General features: G+C 40.9%; 1 protein-coding gene across 6 annotated transcripts in view; it reads right to left on the bottom strand.

The window, feature by feature from the left end:
- The window catches only part of ILDR2 (immunoglobulin like domain containing receptor 2), an 89,188-nt gene that overhangs the window by 38,610 nt on the left and 29,466 nt on the right, over nt 1-21,112 (bottom strand). For all 6 annotated transcript variants that reach the window (XM_072648748.1, XM_072648747.1, XM_072648751.1 and 3 more), the window contains 2 exons: nt 20,081-20,413; nt 18,479-18,598 (listed from right to left, as the gene is read on the bottom strand). In XM_072648748.1, coding sequence (XP_072504849.1) covers nt 18,479-18,598; nt 20,081-20,413 — 453 coding nt within the window. The remainder of the gene's footprint in view (nt 1-18,478; nt 18,599-20,080; nt 20,414-21,112) is intronic.

Genomic DNA, 21,112 nt, shown 5'->3' with positions numbered 1-21,112 from the left:
TAGAGCTCTTTATCTTTCCCTCCAGACCCACCTCCCTCCTCAGTTTTCTCTTTGTGGAAAGGATGCTGCTATTTTTCCAGTCATCCAGGTTCATAACCTGGGTATCATCTTTTATTCTTTATTTTCACTCACCCCACATACCAATTGGTTTTCAGCTCTCTGGTTGAGTTTAACATCACAACATCTTCTTCCTACAACCTCTTCTGTCTTCTCATATTGCCTCTACCCTAGTTCAGGCTCTCACCATCTTTTTCCTGGACTATTGTAATAGTCTCCTAATTTTGTTTCAATCCTCTCCCCTTTCCTATCCATTTTCCATATAGTCCACAAAGCACTTTTCTTAAAGCGTGGGTCTAACCCTGTCACTCCTTGATAAACTCCAGTGGCTCCTTATTTTCTCTAGGACCCTGGGTGTCCCAAAAGTCTGAGCACAATTTTAAGCTTCAGTAGCCCATAGTGACACTAAGACTTTTGGGACATTCTGTATAAACCACTTTTTTTTGTCACACAAAATTCTCTACAGTCTGGCCCTATCAGACTTTTCTAGCCTTCTTACACACTACTCCCTTCCACATACACTATGGTTTCACCATGCTGGCCTCTTTGCTATGCTTCACATGTGACATTCCATCTCCTGGCTCCATTCTTGGGATTAGCTCTTCCCCATTCCTGGAATGGTATCCCTCCCTTGTCACTTCCACTTTTTGGAATTCCTGGGTTTCCTCAAGATTCAGTTTCACCACCCCTTCTACATGAAGAGTTTCCTGGTCCCTCCAGCTGCTAGTGTCTTCCTTTTCAAGAATAACCTAGTGTGTGGCTTCATACAGGTTTTACATATGTCTATACATGTACATGTTATTTTTCCTAGTTAAAATGTAAGCATTTAGAGGGTGGGGGCTGCTTTACTGTTATCTCTGTATTCAAGCCTGACACATAATAGACACATAACAGGTGCTTTTGAAATGCTGCCTAGCTCGCTTAGTTAATTGCATTTAATAATAAAATTTGTATAATAATAAAACTCACATAGAATCATACAGCATTGTAGCTGGAAAGGATCATTTAACCCAAACCACAGAATCATGGATTTAAAGCTGAAAGGTACCTCAGGAATCCTCTTGTCCAAACCCTTCATATTCCAGAGGGGGAAATGTTGTTTCAGAGAGTTTAGGTGATCTGCCTGTGGTCACAGAGGCAGAATATTGAAAGTCTCAATTGGAGCCCAGGCTCTCTGATTCTATATGGGGGACAGTCTTCACTGCTATACTGCCCCTCTACTCCCCTCCCCATTTTACAGGTAAGAACACTAAGACCCAGGCCCAAGAACCCACAGCTAAAATATGAACCCAGTTCTCCTAACTCCTAACCAATCTAGGGTTCTTTATACCGTCTTGGAATAGGGGTTCTTAACCTAGGGGTCTCTGAACTTAAAAAAATACATATATATATTTACATAACAATATATAATATATTTTTATATATGTGTGTGTATGTGGCTGTATTTCAATATAACAATAGACTTCCTTTGTAATCCTGTATATTTTATTTTATATATTAAAAAACATTCTAAGAAGGGATCCACAGGCTTAATCTATTCCAAAGGGGTCCCTGTCTCTCTCTCTCTCTCTCTCATACACACACACACACACACACACACACTCACACATACACACATGCACACACATGCACACACATACACATACACACATACACGTGCACACACACGCACATATACACACACACACATGCACACAGTTCTATGCCCTTGTTTAAGCACCTTTCATTCTTATGCTATTGTCCCCGGCCTTCTGAATTCTATTCTCTGAGTATGTGCCATGAAAGCTCTTTCTGAACTCATGTGTGTTTGCAGTGTCATTACGGCACGTGGTGTCATTAAAGTATGATTTCTGGATGTGGGAAACATTCAGATCATTGAAACCTTTTAAAAACCCAGCATCTTGTAATGTTCTAACCTGATAAAGATTATCCAATCTGTCATAGCCCAGCATGATCTCATTAAAAGGCATTCAATGTATCTCTATAAGTTAATAAACAATAAAAATGATTGCAAAGCACTTCAGTTGCAAAGGATTAAGAGAAATTCCCCCCTCAAGACACGAATATGTGCAAACATTATTAACAGGACAGACAATTTGGCTCAGTCTGTGCTTCTGGAGGTAACAGAAGTGGGAGGTTTAGTTCTAAAATGATGTGGAGAAGGGTGGGGTTCCCTGCAAGGAGGAAACTGAGTTTCTGGTGTCTGTTAGGGTGATTTCCTGAGCTAGATCTGCTTGGCTGGATGGGAACCTGGTCTTTAGACTGGCTTCTTCCCATAACCAGAAGAACTGGGGAAGGCAGTTCTTGGAGGAATCCCACGATCATGGGAGAATATGATTTTGTCAAAGGGTCCTTGCCTCATTCTTCTTTCCCAACCCCCAAATGAAGCAAAGGGCTCATTTCACAGAGACCTTCCCAGAGCCCTCCCTTTCATGAGAAGTCAGTTCAGCCAAATCCAGGGCACAGGTCACGTCGGAACCCAAACCTGCTCACTTGAATAGCAGCAGCTGGCTTTGGGGGGTGAGGGAGGAGACTCTCAAGAATTTCCATTCTTTTCTTCAGGGACTGAGCCGATTTACGCTTAGCCCCCAGCCCTGCCCCAGTCCCCCACTCTGCCTCTCCTTTGCAGACCCAGTGTCCACCCCCAACCCCCAGCCCTCCTCATTCCTAATACCCCGTGAAAGTCTGCTACAATGAAATGCTGGGGCTGACCCAGCCGCTCTTGTTCATACCAGTGGTAACCACGGCAACGGTGGGAAGGGGGAGGCTGCGCAGGCCTGTCATGAATGCTCACTAATTGAAGGCCAAGCTTCCTCCCACGGAGCTGATCTACAAGTGCAGCAAAAAATAGGGAGAGTGGGGAAGGGGGGAGGGGGCTGAGGAGAGGGAGAAAGGGAGGTTTGGTCAGGGAGGAGAGCTCTGAGGTGACCCCTCTCATCGCAAGGCTTTGTGCTTTCTGGGAGGCCCCTGGGAAAGAGGGCCCCCACACTGGCCGTTCCCACTGCCCATCTATACAGTGGACATTTTCACCTGAAGAAGAGGTCTGATCTAGAAGCCACAATATATGAACGCTCTGTGATTTTCTCTCCCCAGCAGGTTATCAGATATATCCACAAGCACACAGGGATGAAGGGACTTGCCCAGGGTCACACTGTTACCAGGTACTGGAGGTTGCATATGAACTCAGTCCTCAGTGACTCCAAGATCACTTTAAAGGGCAGCCTCTGTTAAAGGAACCTACATAGCTAATAACGGTTAACATTCATACTACAAGCTGTCATATGTTAATTCATCAAATATTCACAATAGCCCTGTGAGGTAGGTGTGTTAGGATCCTCTTTTACAGATGAGGAAACTGAGGCAAATCAAGTTTAAGTGACTTGTCCAGGGTCATATAGCTAGTAAGTGTCTAAAGCCAGATTTGAACTGAGGGGCTAACTCAGCCCAGTAGTCTATCCCCTGCACCACCTAGCTGCCAATAATGATGATGATGATGATGGTCTTCTTGTAAGGAAAGTGCTTTGAAAACCTTGAAATATTATTTAAATGTGAGTTGTTGCTGCTCTTGTCACTGCTGTTGTCGGGATTGGGGCAAAGAAAACTTCTGGTTACGGATTTAAAAAAAAAATCCACCCCCTAGAATTCTATAGGGTGAGTCCTAGGCACTTGGTTTCCTTCAGGGTGATTCTCCCTTAGGCTATAATAAGAAACAAGAGATTTTGGTAAAGTTAACAATGAGAGATGGAAATGTGAGCATTAACAAAGGGCTTCAGTGTTTACTGTTACAGCCAGTCCTTTACCTGCTCTAAATTCACAGGCAGAAAGAAAAGCTCAGGCCATACAGTATAAGGAACAGAGCCCTGGGCTCAAATTCTGCCTCTGTCATTAGCTACCATTACGACCTGGGGCAAGTCGTTTGCAATTTATTCATTTGCCTAATAAGGTGGGTTGGCTTAGACATGCTCTAAAGTCCCTTCTCGCTGGACAGGTCTTAAGTACAGAGATGCACAATAGGATCACTTTGTCATTGATGGGGATCTTTTATTCTGATGAACTAATTGGCACGGACTGACTCTGATCAAGGATAAGTTTCTACACCTCTGTGATCAGCCTGGTTTTCCAGATAAAACTTGGATAATGCTTGCACCACATACGTGTCAATGTCTCAAGCCTTATAAAAATTACTTTGTAAATCTTAAGGTGTTTTATAACTAAATGGCATAGATATATATTATATTATATATGTATATGTGTGTGTACAAGTACATATATGTTGACATGCCTTATAAATGAATGGCATAGATATGCATTATGTGTGTATATGTGTGTATACAAATACACATACATATATTGACATGTTTTATAAATAAGTGGCATGATATACATTAAATATGTATTTATGTGTATACATATACACATATATACCAGCATGCTTTATAAATGAATGACATGATATACATTATATTATGTATGTATTTATGTATACATATGTGTATCTACATACATATTTACTGACATACTTTATGAGTGGCAAAGATACACATCATCATATTATATATATGTACATACACATGTGCATACACACATATATACACACATACTGATGCACTTTTTAGCTTCCAGAGATTCAGTGGTGAATCCCTTCCACCCTCTCATAAAGTCAGATCATAACCTTTCTATACCTTAGCAGATGGTATCATGAACTATCAGAGCCAAAATCAATCGTTAGCTGGTGGCCAGCCCTGTGGTGATAAGCCTGTCCACATGGTAAGCCCCATGTATCACATGAGATTAGTCTTCAGACAAGAAAGGCATATCATCCATTACAAAACTTTTTTTTTTTTGGTTTGGCATAGTTTTTAAAGACCCCATGGTTACCTCCAAAACAGGATGAGATATTAGAGTGGAAATTCAGTGGAGGGTATGTGTGTGCGTGCATGTATATGTGTGTGTATACATACATACATACACCTACACACATATACATATACCTATATATATGCACAATACACACAGAGATAATTAATTATATACATACACATATATAGGGAAATACAGAATTTTTTAAAAGTGAAGGACATAAAGGATAAAAATCAGACCATGGACAAGTTTAAGAGCCTACATATTGACTGTGGGTTCATCTGCCATCAGTGAATTTATTTGCCTAGCATCTATAAAGACTTCTTTGTATCAGGCTGAAATAGTAACGTTCCCAAAGCATACTGAAAGACTTTTTTGATGAATTCCATCACATATTATTTTATCAGCAATAACTTGGAGTTACTATTTTTCATCTGGAGTCCTTAGCCTTGGCTCTCTCATGGCACATCTCTTAAGTAGCTATCAGCAGCTATTTTGTTTTACATATTGTTCATATATTATATTTATATATGTTACAACCCCCTACTAGATGGTTGCTTCCACGAGGGCAAAGACAGGGTCTGACCTAAATGTATCTCCTCCAGAACCAAATCCAGTGCTTTGCCCACAGTGGTTATTTACTTAATCATCATTTGTTCAACTGAGTTGTGTCTTTCATCCAGGAAGAGCATGAATTCTAACTTGTTTTATTCTCTAATGGTTTCATTTATGGAAAGACAAGAACAAAAGTCACCACAAGATGGGAAGGTATAGAGGGGCTGCAATCTGCACATTTGGAAAGACTTTAATGAGACCATGGATCCAGCAAAATACGGTTTTGTTTCTCACAACATCAAGTGACAGACCATGTCATAGTCTTATTTCGCATCATCATCATGCTCAGAAGTCGGCACTCAATATGTACTTATTGATTTTAATTTGATTGTATCTTAAGACAAAATTTCTCATATTAATTTGCTAAAAGGATAGTTTTTAGATGTAAAATGGTTTGATCAAACCATCAATGTTCATCTAAGGATAAAGCTGAGTTGGGGAAATGTTGAACCAAAACAGATGATACGAAAGATTGTTGTGATGAAAGAGGGTGGTGCACGTTAGTACCAGGCACTAAATAAAAATGACAAAAGATACTCATGCCAAATATTGGGCATTTGAGGGCATGGGGATGGTAGTGTACAGGTCAGACACTGGGTATGAGGGGAGTTGATGGTGTGTATCAGTCAAAGGGCTTAAAGGTGTGGGAATGGGAACTGTCAGAGCCAGGGTATGAATGGAAAGACTCTGGGTAGGTACTAAACACAGAATCTGAGGGGAATCCATGCTGTGTATGGGTGTTTGTATGAATGTGACCAAGATATGAACAAGAAGAAGTGGCAAGGGAAGGGGGGAGGGGAGAGGGACAAGAGAGAGAGAAAGAGACAGAGAGATATGGGATGATGGTATAATAGAGGATAATGATGGGATTATGGGAGTATGAGGGGACAGGAGGCAAGTACAAAGGATGGAGTAGCAATCTGAAATAGATGGAGACCAAACATTGGTGTGCAAAGGGAGCATACTCTTGTCTCCATAGGCCAGATGAGGAAAACTCAGGGCCATGAAGTTAGCCAAGGCAGATTTGTTTTGGTTCCCAGGTGACTACTCTCTACTAGTCTTTGTCAGCATCAAACATTCCTCATGAATTCCCCTAGTCATATGGATAGATCAGAGTTCACTAAATACAGTTTGATTATTAATGTTTCAAGCATACTATGCCATACATGAAGTCAAGATGAAGACACTTTTTTTTCATGATACCAAGTTATTGCCTTAAGAAAACCTGGAACCATGGGCTCTTACAAAAGATAAAACAGGTGTTTTGCTGTCAGTGGTCCCTGGACCTGGAGGTTGGAAGGAAGGGGAGAGATGGGAGAACCACATGGGGCACCCATGACAGTATAAGGTCCACCATTGATGAGCATGTTCTGACTCGACTGAGGCCTGGTTATAAGTTCTAAATGCCCTCAACTTCCAGCTCTCTGCTTTAGTATAACAAAGCATGGTGGCTTGAGAAAGATAGAGGAGTGTAGGCCAGGGCTAAGAGGGCACAGGTCACTCCTTACTGCCTTCTGTCTTTCTCTTGAGGGGTCCATGGGATTATCTGAGAGAAGAAGTGACCATTTCAGACACACAAGTGAAGCTGGAAGGTGGAAGGAAGAGCATTTATTTCCTTGTTTCCATCTACTTTGATCTAATCAATATGTCTGTATTGGAGTCAGAGAGACAAGGCCCTTCTGGAGCTCAGGACTCCAAATCCCCAATCTGATGTTCAAAAAGAGTAGTGAGACTTATTTGGAGAGTGTGGCCCTATAATTAATTCCTTCTCTCTCCTCTGCCAGCAGTAAATTTTCGCTTTCTTCTCCCCCAGCCTCTCCCCCCTCCTCCTCTTGGTTTGTCAATCCGAGAGAGAACCAGCATCAGCCACTCTCCAAGATCAAAGTTTGAGCAGGCAACAAAGACCTCTGAGGAGGCTGTTGCCATGGGAACCCTCCTAGCCGAGGCCTTTTAAATCTGCAAATCTCCTTTGTTTGCATCAGTGGGGCTGGGGCTGGCAAATAAAAAGAGGAGGGGGGCACCTTGGCAACAAGTCGTCTTTCTAAACAGTAGGAAATAGAGTAACGGGGGTGGGAGGTGGGGACAGGGCTTCATGGGGATGTAGCAGCAGCCCATGGGTGGTGGGGAAGAAGTATCTGGCAGAACTTGGCAGAGCTACAGGAAAGAAGCTCTCCCATGGGAGTCACGGGGCCAAGCAGGATCGCAAAGAGTCTCCTCTTGCCAAATGCTCTTCATTGATTGCTTATGCACAGTGTCCTTGATGGCTTTTAATACTAATGGGTGGAAAGGTTTACTCTAGCCTAGAAAAGCACTTCCTAAAATTACAAACGGCTCAAATTTGGAAGAATGAAAAAAAAAGGAGTGGGTAAACCCAACATGATTCACCAGACCTTTCCCTTTCCAACAGTCCTTATGCAGGTTATCCATCCCCCCATCCCTGTTTTACCTGAGTGGTAATGGAAGGAGGCGGGAAAGGGGACAGAGGAGGGGGACAGAGAAAGGAAAAGAGAGAAAGAGAGAGAGAGAGAGAGAGAGAGAGAGAGAGAGAGAGAGAGAAGGAAGCTACAATACAAACAGAAATATCCCTGCAATACTGTATTCATGTGGTACAGTCTGTTCTAGGCTAGTTTCTGTTTATAAGGATTTAGACTGTTCATGCTTAATCCAGTTTATGGGATAGGACTGAACTGACCTATATAGATGCTGTATTGTTAATTAATAAACATTAATTAAATGCCTACTACATTCCAGGTTCCATCCTAATCACCAGGGATACAAAATAAGGCCAAAGACAATTCCTGATCTCAGGGAGATCACAGTCTAATGGGGGAAGTCAACATATAAAAGTAAACTGAAAAGTAGAGGTTGTGGGGGAGGGTTGGGGGCCAGTCACAGAGGGTACAATGAACTTCAGAGTTCAATGGAGTGTAAAATGAAGTGATAGCTGGCCCGGACACCTTCCTTATATGAAAGATCTAGAAGGAGTTCTCCACCCTCTCCAAACAGAGAGAGGGAGGGGCCCCAGGGGTAAGGACTACTGAAGAGGTATGAAGTTTGGGGACTGATGTGATCTTGCAGGATATTCAGTTTTTGGAAGGTATGATTAAATTCCTAAGTATTGTACCAGTTAGGCAACAAGAAATAAGGACCATATCGGCCCAATGGAAACCGTATTTGCCTTCTGTATGGATTAATTTTTGTGATCTGAGGGATTTTTTCATAGGAGTCATAGAATTGCTGACTTGAAAGAGTTCTTGAAAGCTATCTGAATTGGAATAGGCAGTGGGTTTCCCTTGACTAGAAGTGTCCAAGTAGAGGCCAAACAACCACTTCTTGGAAATAGGATTTATCCTTTGAGTAAGAACATAATAAGTTCCCTGTAGGTAGGAACTGTCCTTTCGATAGGCCTAGTGCTTAGCATAACATCTGGCACATAGTAGGTAATTAATCAATGTTTGTTGATTGATTGAAGCCCCTTCTAACTCAAATTCCGTGATTCTAGGTCATCTAGTCCATCCTCCAAACTTCCCTGTTTTTTATGGAGAGCATTGCTATCCTCCCAGCAACCCAAGTTTATAACCTTGGAACCTTCCTTGACTCTTCCTTCTCTCCCATCTCCCATATTCAATAAGTTGCCAAGTATTGTTAATTCTACTTTCAGCACTTAGCAGAGTGCCTGGCACATAGTTAGCACTTAATAAATGTTTCCTGAATTGAACTGAATAGTGTCTCTGGCATCAGTTTCTTCTGGACACTATGCAACTGCCATTCTAATTCAGACCTTCATTCCATACCTCTCTCCTGGAATATTACAGCAGCTTTCAAACTGGCCTCCCTGCTTCCAGTCTCTTCCTTCTCCAAACCATTTTCCAGATAGCTGCTGAAGTACTCTTCCTAAGGTACAGGTCTAATTGCATCTCTTCTTTGACCAAAAACCTTCAGTGACTAAAGTAGAAGCACATTTCTCACCCTGATACGGACATCATGGTCTGGCTTCCACCAAGCTCCAGAGTGAATTCACATCACTACCCTTCCTGGATTCTCTCTCCACATTCCAGCTGAACTTTTGTGCCCTTCTCTGAACTTGGCTTTGGATATTGGATCTGTACCTTTGTCTTAGCTGTGATGCTAGGCCATCCTCCTCACTTCCCCTCCCTCACCCTAATTTTCTTCAACATGAGACTTAAACATCGCTTCCTACTTGAGGTCTTTTCTGATTCCCCAGTTGCTAGTGCCTCCCCTCAAAAAATGACCTGCATTTATTTTGTATATATTTATTTATGTGCATGTGGTTTTCCCACATAAAATGTAAACTCTCTGAAGAAAGCACTCTTCATTTCTGTCATTCGCTCTTCAGTGCCTGGTACATAGGAAGCATTTAAAAATGTTCTTCAGTTAACTGATAACCCTTTTATTCAATATCCACCTTCTCTGACGTCAACTTAGTTTAAGAGTCCCTTAAAAAATCTAACCCCATGGGGTATTCAAAGAGAGAAAGTGAGGTCCATTGAATGCAGTGAAAAGATATATATATATATTTATGTCTAAAGGATTTCTCTGAAGTTTAAAAATAAAAATTACAGCTAGAGCCTAAAATGATGAAGCCCTTTGTCGTGCCAGCTGGAATCATCCCAGAGAACTTTATTTCTAACCCAACAGTGGCACAATTCCAGGATATAAAGGCCAGTCCCTGCCCACCAATTCCCAACCTCCATGTCTAATCCCAGAAAAGCAGCCCTCTGTTGCCATGACCCTGTGATCTCAAATGCCTGTAAATATTTCTAAGGTACCTTTCATTTCAAAGCACCCTCAATATTGTGCAGTTCCCACCAAAGAGGACCTTCCTTCTCATTTATTCCTTTATTAGTTTGTTTCTGGCTACCCCCCAAAGAAACATTCATAACAATTTGGGGTGAGATAGGGACTTAAGTTTGGAGTTTATTGATGAGGTAGTGAGAATCGGGAGGAACATAAGAACAATTTTAGAATAAATTAATTTCATTACCTTTGCAGTAAGTGTTGAAGCCAACAGCCACAGGTAGTTTGTTAAGAAAGGAAATAAAACCTACATCACAAGTCTTCAGCTGTGACCCTATGCTTGATAAGTTCTATGAAAAGGAATCTTGGGGATCTTTAATATACATTGTTGATGATGAAGATGAAAGATTACAGAGTCTCAAAGTTGGAACACATCTCAGCAGTCATCTATTCCAGTCTACATATGAATAAGAATCCCTTCTTGTAATGTATTGAAAAAAGCACTAGGTTTGGAGTCAGAGACCCAAATCCAAAATGCCGCCTCTTGTCACCTGTATAATCATGGGCCGATCACTTAATTTCACTGTGCCTCAGTTTCATCTATGTAATGAGGGTGTTGAATTCAATAACTTCTAGGTTCCCTTCCAATTCTATACCGATAATCTCTATTATATAATCATAGAGTCTCTGAAGACCTCCAGTGATGAGAAACTCACTGTCTTCCAAGTAAACCCAATCCATTTCAGGATAGCTCTAATCCCTAGGAAAGAGGTCCTTACATAAAGTCAGATTTTACCCTTCTACAGATTCTCCCCATGGCTTGAGGCTCTGCTTTGTGGGAATAAGAAAAATAAATCTAATCCCTCCTCCACCCAATAGCTGCCTCACATGCAAGTCTTCTCCTCACCAGGCCAAATATACCCACTCCCCACAACTGATCTTTCCAAGGTATAATCTCTAGGCTCTTAACAGTTTTGGTCACACTCCTACTGAAATCTTTTCAGAGGCTGATTCTGGAATGAAATATATTAGTGATTCCTCCCAGCATTGTATCAGCTATATTTTTTTAAATAGTATCTTTTGTTTTTGTATCATATTCATTTCCTAATATATCTATCTTCCCCCCTTACCTAGCCAGGTAGTCATTCTTTATAACAAAGATTCTTTAAAAAGAAGCATGAGAAAACAGCAGTTTAGCCAAACCAACAACATATCAAGCACATCTGGCAGTACATGCAATATTCCACATCCACATCCCCTCAGGTCTGCAGTAAAGAGAGAGTCTCCATTTTATCTTTATTGGAGGTGGGAAAAGGTATCAGAAGTACAGAAGGTTGGCTGAAATGCAGAAAACGGGTGGCTCTATTTTCTCAACCTTTCCCTGGGTCCATATTTGAACATTAAAAATCAGGTTCAGTTTTCTTTTATTCTTCTTTCCATTTATACTGTTGGAGTCATTGTTTATAACTATTTTCCTGGTTCTATTTACTGCCACACTTTATCATTTCATGGAAGTCTTGTCATGCTTCCCTGAATTCTTCAGATTCATTCTTTCTTACAATGCAATCATATTCCATTTTATTCCGGTACCACGGGTTGTTTAACTATTTACCAATCAAGAAAAAAGCACTGGGTCTCCAGTGAGTAGAGCTATGAATATTTTGGAATATTTATGAGGGAAAGGAACAAGCATTAATTACCTCCTGAATGGCAGGCATTATGCTAAGCATTTTACAAAAAATTATCTCATATAATCCTCACTACAATCTTGAAAGGCAGGTGCTATTATGATGACCATTTTACAGATGGAGAAACTGAGGCAGGCAACTGCTAAAACCACACAGCTAGTAAGTATTTGAGTTTGGATTTGAACTCAGGTCTTTCAGACTATGGATTGAGTACTCCATTCATTATACCACCTAGACTTTTCTTTCTGTTTTGGACCTTGTTGTGCTGTGTGCCTAGCAGTGGGATCTCTGAATCATAGTGTATGCACATTTTGCTTACCTCTTCAGCACAATTTCAGATTGCTTTCCAGAATGATTAGACCAATACACAACTCTACTAACACTGTATTAGTGTGTCTGTCTTGCCACAGCCCCTCCATCATTGACTATTCCTATATTTTCCCTCTTTGCCAGTTAGCTGGATTTAAGGTGACATTTTAGTTGTTTTGATTTGAATTTTTCTTATCATGAGTGATTTGGAACAATCTTTCACATGTAATCAGCAAATATAATGAGCATACCATATCTTTTTTCATCTAAATCATTAAATAAATGTATCCAAAGACCAATCCTTGTATCATTCCAATGACACAGTATATGGACATGAATAGACTAGTTTGGGAGTCTGGTTATCTAACCAATTCTTATAGCATTACCCAGTCCACATTTCTCCAACTTGTCCACAAGAATGTCATGAGAAATTCTTTCAAAGGTCTTAATGAAATCCAGTTATAGTGTGTTTACAGTGTCTCCCAACTTATTACTCTAGTAACCCTATCAAAAATGTTAGTCTGCTATGATCCATTCCTGATCAATCTATACCAGTTCTTACTGATCAATACTTATCTAATTGTTCAATACCCTAAGTTTTTTAAAAGTAGAAAAATTAAGATTGTATTATTTTATATATGTATTTCAACTCTGGACCCAGCTCTTTGTCAAACTGTAGGGTCAATCCAAGACATATTTCCCTATGAGCTAAAAACTCTGGGATGACAATTCAATTGCCATTCATAGCATAGTTAATAAAAAAGACATTCTTCATCCACTCAGTTTTTTTTTCCCCATGTGGATTTTTAGGTTAACCTCTTGAGTTCTTGTGACTGTAAATCATTTTAAAATAAAGTTTCATCAAATTCAATAATTGAAACCAGGACTATTTTAGGTTTGCAGTTTCAAAGTTATAAGAGATATTAGAAGTCACCAAGTCCAATGAATTTTTTAAGGGCAAGTTGGTGGCTCAGTGAATAGAGCACTGGGCCTGGAGTCAGGAGGATTTGAGTTCAAATTTGACCTCAGACACTTACTAGCTGTGTGACGATGGGCAAGTTTAAACCTGCTCACCTCAGTTCTTCATATGCAAAAATGAGCTAGAAAAGGAAATGGCAAACCACTCCAATATCTTTGCCAAGAAAACCCCAGATGGGGTCACAAAGAGTTGGACATGACTGAAACGAATGAACACCACATAACAACAATGGTCCAGTACTTTACTTCTCCAGGTAAGGAAACAAGCCTAGAGACTATAATCTGCCTGATTTGTCCTAACTAGCGAGAGAAAGAACTGAGGAAACTGATAATACAGTTTCCAAATCTGTCTTTCCTTTGATTGTATAAGTGGTGCATCTTGAGAAAGCAGTTATACACAAGTTTTAAAATTGTTGAATAATCCAGGAACGTACTCTTGAAAAGGTAGATCACCCGGAGGGGGGCCAGGGAAAGCCTGTGCCAGCAGGCAGCAGACCCATGAGCTGTATCCTCCTCACAACTGTAATGAGTCAGGCAAATCTTACCTTAACTTAGCTTTTGTTTTAGCCCTCTACTTCAATCCACCTCACCCACGCAATATGCATTTCAACTAGTCCCCTCTATTCATTCACGTTTTCCTTATCGACCATAAAAAAATAAAGACAATATTAACTAATTCAAGCCATTAGAGCATCTTCTCAGTCAGCGCCTTCTCTCTATAGGCTGGTGAGAGACTTTTTGGTCACTGAAATGTTATAAAAGCCCACTGTTTGTTTCTTCATGATTCCTTTGAGAGTGTGAATAGTTATAACATAGCCCCAGGGGGTCAGATGATCCCTCTGCTGAAGTCTCCATGCCCCACTTTATTCTTAGCATGGAGGTCAAATCCCTTTCCCATTTGGCAAAGCCTTCAAGTACCCTGAATGGAAGTAAGAATTGTTCTAGGATCATCTACTTTTTGATTCTAGCTTTCCATGGAAATATAATACTTCAGATTTATCTGTTAGGTATAAGATTTAATTGTCAACTCTCAATTTACAGATAAAAAAACTGAGACTCAGAATTGAGGTAACTTGTAAGCAGCATTTGAACACAGGTCTTTGGATTCTAAATTATGTTGTCATCATACCACACAAATACCTCTTAATTAAATCAGTCAGTCAACAAACACTTACTAAGCACTTACTATGTGCCAAGAATGAAACAATTCCAACTCTCAAGAAGCTGTGGCTCCATAGTGCTACTACAATCTTTGAGCCTGAAAAAAACATTCCAGCAGAGCTGAGGGAGAAGCATTGGGCCTAAGGGACCCCACAGACCTGGAGAATTCCTACTTGCTAAATACTGACCTTTTACAAGAGCAATTGGTATTTTCTTTTCTTTGAAAAGTTCACAGGATCAATTTTTAACCTTCTTTCCCTAAATGCCTAGGCAGAACCAGGATGAAGTATGTGTAACCGTGGGCAACATTTCAAGATTGGGCCCCCACTGAGTTGTACTATGTACCAGAAGCTTTGAGCCTTCACTGCAAAACACAACCTGACTGATCACATAATCAATAGCTATATGACAGAGAGGAGTAGTAAGAATCATGGCAATGCCCTTCTTTAGCACAGGGCCTGGAACATAATAGGTTTTAATAAATGTATATTGATTTTAAGACTTACAAAACATTTTCTTCACACCCAGACTCTAAGGTAGTAAGTAATCCATCATCGTCCCTATTGCCATCATCATCCTTATTGAACTGTCATGTTAAGGTGGAAATTGTCCCAGCCTTAAAGTCAGCAGAGGCTGGGTTTAACCCTCACCCTTGATGCTCCCTTGCCATGTAACTGTGGATCAGCCACTTAACCTCTTGAGGACACTCTGGTCCTCATTTGTAAATTAGAGAATCTTCCTTCTTGGGGCTGTTGTGGGAATCAGCATGAAAGAAGGCATGGAAACAGCTGTGTTAACTTGAAAGTTTTATTATTCTTGTAATTATTAGTATTAAAATTTCAGTTTTACGAGTGTAGAAATTGAGGCTCAAAGGAATTGAGCATTTTCCCAGAGTAATACAGCTAGTTAGGGGCAGCTGGGTGGCACAGTGGATAGGGTGCCAGGCCTGTCATCTTCCTGAATTCAAATCTGGCCTCAGACACTTCCTAGCTGTATGACCTTGGGCAAGTCCCTTAACCCTGTTTCCCTCAGTTTCTTCGTCTATAAAATGAACTGGAGAAGGTAGTGGCAAACCATTCCAGTATCTTTGCCAAGAAAATCCCAAATAGGGTCATTAAGAATCAGACAAGACTGAAGAAGGACTGAACAGCAAATATAGCTAATTAATCAACTAGTCAGGCTTCGAACCCAGCTTTTTCCCCCAACTCTAATACAGTGCCCTTAGCCCCAGGGACGGGCAGTGCCAAATTTATCTTAAATCAATTGGGTATTATTAGGTGTCAGAATTAGGACTCAAACTCAGGTCTTCGATTTACAAGAATGCTTAATGGAGATCAGAATTTTCAGGCCCTAAAAACACAAATTTTATAAAAGAACATTTTTAAGGTATCCTCAAAGCAACCCTGTCTGCATGCATACTGAATGCAAGGTGGCTATGTTCTCTACTTAGGCTGGTCCAAATGCTGGTCTGATCATGGCTCTAATGCATATCCTTCTCTCATGTGCTGAAGAGATGCTGAATACGTGATGCGCTTTCTTTTGATTTGTACTTAGAATCACAGACCAGCAGAACCTTTAGTAGGTCCTTTGGTAGTCACCCCATCTCAGGTCTTCGTACATAAGCTCAGACCCTGCAGCTGACAAGTATATGGCAGTACTGGGCTTGAACTGGGCTTGGAATTCAGTGCTCTTTCTCCTCTCCACTTAGTATGTTCCTTTGCAGTGGAATCCAGGCGAAGACTGTTTTCAGCTACACCTTTTTTTCTCCCATCCTCTGCTGATCGCTGCGTCCAAGTCTTCCTTTCTCCCACCTCTCAGATGCTGACACCATTTCCCTCCCATTTGTTGGAGCCACACTGAGAATAGCATCTTCCCACAAGTTGCTTTTTATATGTTTTGAGCCAGAGAAGTGTCCTTCATGCACTTCAGCGCATCCTCAGATGACATGGGCTCTCGTGTTATGCATTTATTTCTCAAGAGTTTGCAGGGCAACTGGGTCCAAATTATTTAAAGTGGCCTCTACCTTACCTCCTTTTCCTGTGTAGGCAATTACTTTTCTGCAAATAGCTGGACTGGGCCAATAATTGTGTCCACAATTAGCTAATTGCCAGCTCGATGAGCCACTTATCCTTTCAAACTTGGTTTTTATAGTTGTATGATGAAGCAGAAATTCATCTTTTTTTTCCTCTTCTGGTTTAGAGATTCATAGCCATTTCCCACTCTCGTTTCCCTGGAGTATCTTACAGGACCAGCACAAGACTTCCACTTTTGTCTTTCCCTTTAAACATATTGCATTTTTATTCAGCAAACAGTGGCAACTAGAGTTTTCAATTCTTGAGAACCTTTCATTTGCCTGTCTTTAAGCATATTATAAATGCAAACTAAGTCAACTTTCCAGGAAAAATCAACCATTATCACCATCGTTCCACTTGACAAAAAGAAATATCTATTTGTAGATACTTCTACAAATCAGATGTAGGGAAAGAAGTATTTTCTTTTTTATAAGAAAAAAGGGACCAGAATCCCAGAACAAGTCATGGAACACTGAACATCAGCAGTGCCCTCTTCCTCCAGCAATGTCTTTTTCTTTTTCTTTCTTTTTTATTCAGCAAACATTTACTAACAGGCCTATTATGCACCAGGCGCTGCTGAAAACTGGAAATGAAAAGATAACTGAAACAGTTCCTGCTCACAAGAGACTTACAGTCTATGAAAGGAATGAACATGTATATGCATATATATATACATATGTAAAAGAAAATAGATATAAGGTAAATTGGAGGAGGAAAGGCACTAGAATCTGAGGGGATCAAGAAAGGCCTCAGCCCATATAAGATTGCTTGCCGTCTTGGGGAGGAAGAGAGAGAAAATTTAAAACTTATGGAAGTGAAAGTTGAAAACAAAGAAATTAATAAATTTGGGGAAAAATAGAAAGGTCTCAGGTAGAGAAAGTGCAGCTTTAGCCAAGTCTTGAAGAACATTCAGGATTATAAAAAGGAGAAGTGGGGAAGCAGTCTCTAACATAGGGAGTAGTCAGTACAAAAATGCCCCAAAACAGGAAATGGAGTGCCTGTAAAAATAATGGAATAGAACAGAAAATAAGAATGATAGTTTGGGCTGGGTATTAGGAAGAACAGCAATGCCTTTTTCCAGCAGTGATTATCAAGTTCCCAAATACATCTACTTTCAAAAGTATATGCCCTATTTTTCCTTTTAATTTTTCTTAAATAATTAAAGTCAACTAAAATGTAATTTCTCTTGTAGGATCCCTCCTCCAGTCCATGTACTTGTTTCTAACATTAAAACAATTTGCTTTTTAAAAAAAAACAAAAAAAACCAACCTTTAAAAATTTTCCTCATTTGTAACTTCAGAGGAAGACATACCCCCAACCTGTGTATTAAGGGACCGAAAAGGTAAAAGTAATACATTTATATTCATGAAGATAATTCAGTATATTTTTTTTGGAAGGGAAGTCAAGCCCTCCTAGGCAACATCAGTCAGTCTCATATCTCACTTTTTTCCTTGGGGAATTGGAAAGTTGAACACCAAGCACCCAAAAAATAACCAATTAATTATTAACTGCCTCTGATATCCAAGCACTGCAATCTTTTCTATCTTCATGATTCTCTTAGGTAAAAATGAACTAGATGGGGGAAACATCCCTCATGTCTCAGGAGAGACTAAAATACCCATTTTGCTTAAGTTCCAGTGGCCTCTGCCCTCTTTCAAAGGCCTTTCTCTCCTGTTTTCTTAGCACATTAACATAGAAAAAAAGACAAATATAAAACAAGAGAAGAGGGGATTAAAGAGGAAGAGAAAAGGGAAAATTAATCTAGAAAGCAGGAGAAACACCTGTATTAACAATGAAAGCAGATGAGAGCTGTGCAGATATCTGACACATGTAGTGTGTGTGTACATCCTTAGGTGGGTTTGTTGGGACAGAGAGTAAACAATATACACAGATCGAATCTCATATGTCTGTGAAGGAAGAGGAGACCCAGCAATGGCCTAACAAAGCAAGGTCTGAATGGGGTTAATGGTTTCCACTCACCCAGCACAAGGAGTTCCACCGAGTCCTCATTTTTGCCTTCCACATCATCAGGGGTGGTGACAATACAGTAGTAGAGGCCGCTGTCTCCCCACATGACTTTCCCAATCTTGAGCTCTGCTCCTGTCCCACAAAACAAGAAGAGCCACAGGATCAGAGAGGTCCTTCAAGAGCGAGGCCAGCCCCTTCATGTTGCAGGTGGTGAGACTGAGGCCCCGAAAGAAGGCATCTTAGCAGCAAGGCACTGATTCCTGACTTGTTGGCCCTGTGCTCTTACCACTATATCCCATGAGCCCATGCCTAAAAACTGTCAGGGCAAACCAAATGATGACAAGACAGGAAAGAGAACTTGGAAAGGCCTAGATATTGGTCTCCCTCCTATTATTCCCCACCTCTCCCTTAAGTGTTATCTTAGTTTCCCCATAATTAAAACAGTTTGTGGAAAATTGGAGTAGTATACCTCCAGTAGAAGTCCTACGCTCTGAAACATAATTACTTCCCATTCCTTTCTCTGCCTTGCACTGATGTCTCTCCCCACCGGCATTCTCTTTCCATTTTTTCCTCTCCCAATTGGATACACAGCATTGTTAGTATGTAACCCATGTTAGTAAGCCCCCTAGACCAAGTAGGCTGCTACCCCATAGTACAATCCTACGGAACAGACACAATATCAGATTTGGGTTTAATTCTAGTCTAGTTCCAGAGGTGGGCGTATTCTTCGAAGAATGTTGATGCCTGGGATGGTCTCTGAAATCTCTGAAAAATCTTAGAATAAGCCCAACTCCCCAGAAATGAATAGGATTCACAAGGATTTTCCAAGCCAAGAATAATCCCAGGTCAGCCCTGATTCTCCAGTCCTAGTCTTGTATAAGAAATTAAGGTCAAGGAGAAGGGGAAATAAGGCCATTAGATCTTAGATTTAGGGTTGAAAAGGGCTTTATGGATATTTAAGACCTTAGAGAATTTTAAACAAGCTGCACCCTCCCTCATTTTATAGAAGAATCTAGGGTTCAGAGAAGTTGTAACTTGAAGAAAGTCACACATTAGAGCTTTGAACCTGTCTTCTCTCTAAGTCAGAAATAATTGAGCAAAGTCTGCCATATGAAATAAGGAAAACCAGGGGACATTAGTACACATTTTGATTTCTAGAAAAAGAGGGAAGGCAAGTCTGCATCCAGGACTTGGTGTCAACATCATGCTGAAACAATGTCTGATCAGGACTTAGTTCTGTCTCATCTCTAGACAATTCTTTCCCATCTAATCCCAGAGATGGGACAGAGCACTGGGTTTGTGATCTAAATGCTAGGCTCAAATCTCAACTCTATCCCCAACTAGCTGTGTGACCCCAAACATGTCTCTGAGCTTCAGTTTTCTCATTTGTAAAATAAACAGGAGATAGCATAGGAAAAGCATTATTCAAGCCCTGAGGTGTAAAATATAAGTTACTGTTCCATCTAAGTAGCTGTTAAATCTTTTGGTACACCTTTGTCCCACAGGATCAAATATTTGTAGACTTAGAGGGGCCAACAACAGCAATCTCTCCCTCCCCACAAGGTTAGGATTGTGTTACAACAACAACGATAGACTCCCTCTATACCTAATTACCTTCACCAAAGGAAATGTCTCTTCCCCGGTAGAACTCTCCAAGGGTGACAACAGAACCTTGCTTTGAGGCCACAACTCGCACTGTCCGCCTGCTGTCTACACAATCCAGATAGGGGTCCCACTCTAGGTTTCTTTTGCTGAGGGGCTGGGCCCCGGCAGTGGCCATGCCCAAGGCTTCCTTCATTCGATCCTGGCAGTAGGACTTGAATTTCCACTGAATGACAGCGGGCTGCTGGGAGGATGTGCTGAAGCGGCAGCTTAGCACAACTGGCTGGAACAGCATGGCTTTCTTCGACCTTTCAGGTACTATGACCTGCAAGCCTTCAGCTATGGCTGTGAAAGCAAAAACCACAAACCCAATGTTATATCTGCAAAAGAAGGGAGGGTTCATTCTTGCGACTTAAAATGTGAGAATGACTTGGTGCTGGGAAAGTTGAGTCTCATTTCTGGGGCTTGTTTAATAGGTCATATTTATAAAATGAGCTAGAGAAGGAAATGGCAAACCATTCCAGTATCTTGGCCAAGAAAAACCCAAATGGGGTCACTAAAAGTGAGACACGACTGAAATGAATGAACAACCACAACAAATGATTACTTGACACTCCAAGTCTTTGTGGGGGGTATACTTAGTGGGAGCCTAGGAGCAGAAAGTTGGTCTTTTGGCAAAATTCCAGCTTTGAGAGAGGTCACATACAGTTTCAGGTTCTCTTTAGAGAGGGCTCTTTGAAGGGAGACAAAGACTATGGGAAGAAGCTGCCATATTGAAAAGTGGGCTTGGTTTCCCCGTTAAGAGACTTTGTGGAATTTCCCCTCAGCTGAGATTGAATATTCTCTTTATGGAGCTCGTCCTGTTGACCTGCCCGTGGCTTCTGATACTGTTGATCACCCTCTCTTTCCTGATACTCTCTCCCCTCTAGGTTTTCACGACATTACTTTCTCCTGTTTCTCTTCCTACCTGTTCGACCTCTCCTCTGCTTCCTTTGTTTGACCTTTCTCTGAGTTGTACCTACTAGCTATGGATGTTCCCCAAGG

Source organism: Notamacropus eugenii, chromosome 2 (assembly GCF_028372415.1).
Source record: "Notamacropus eugenii isolate mMacEug1 chromosome 2, mMacEug1.pri_v2, whole genome shotgun sequence".
NCBI classification, from domain to species: Eukaryota; Metazoa; Chordata; class Mammalia; order Diprotodontia; family Macropodidae; genus Notamacropus; species Notamacropus eugenii.
The sequence above is the reverse complement of the archived record's forward strand: the minus strand, read 5'-3'. Positions and strand labels throughout refer to the sequence as shown.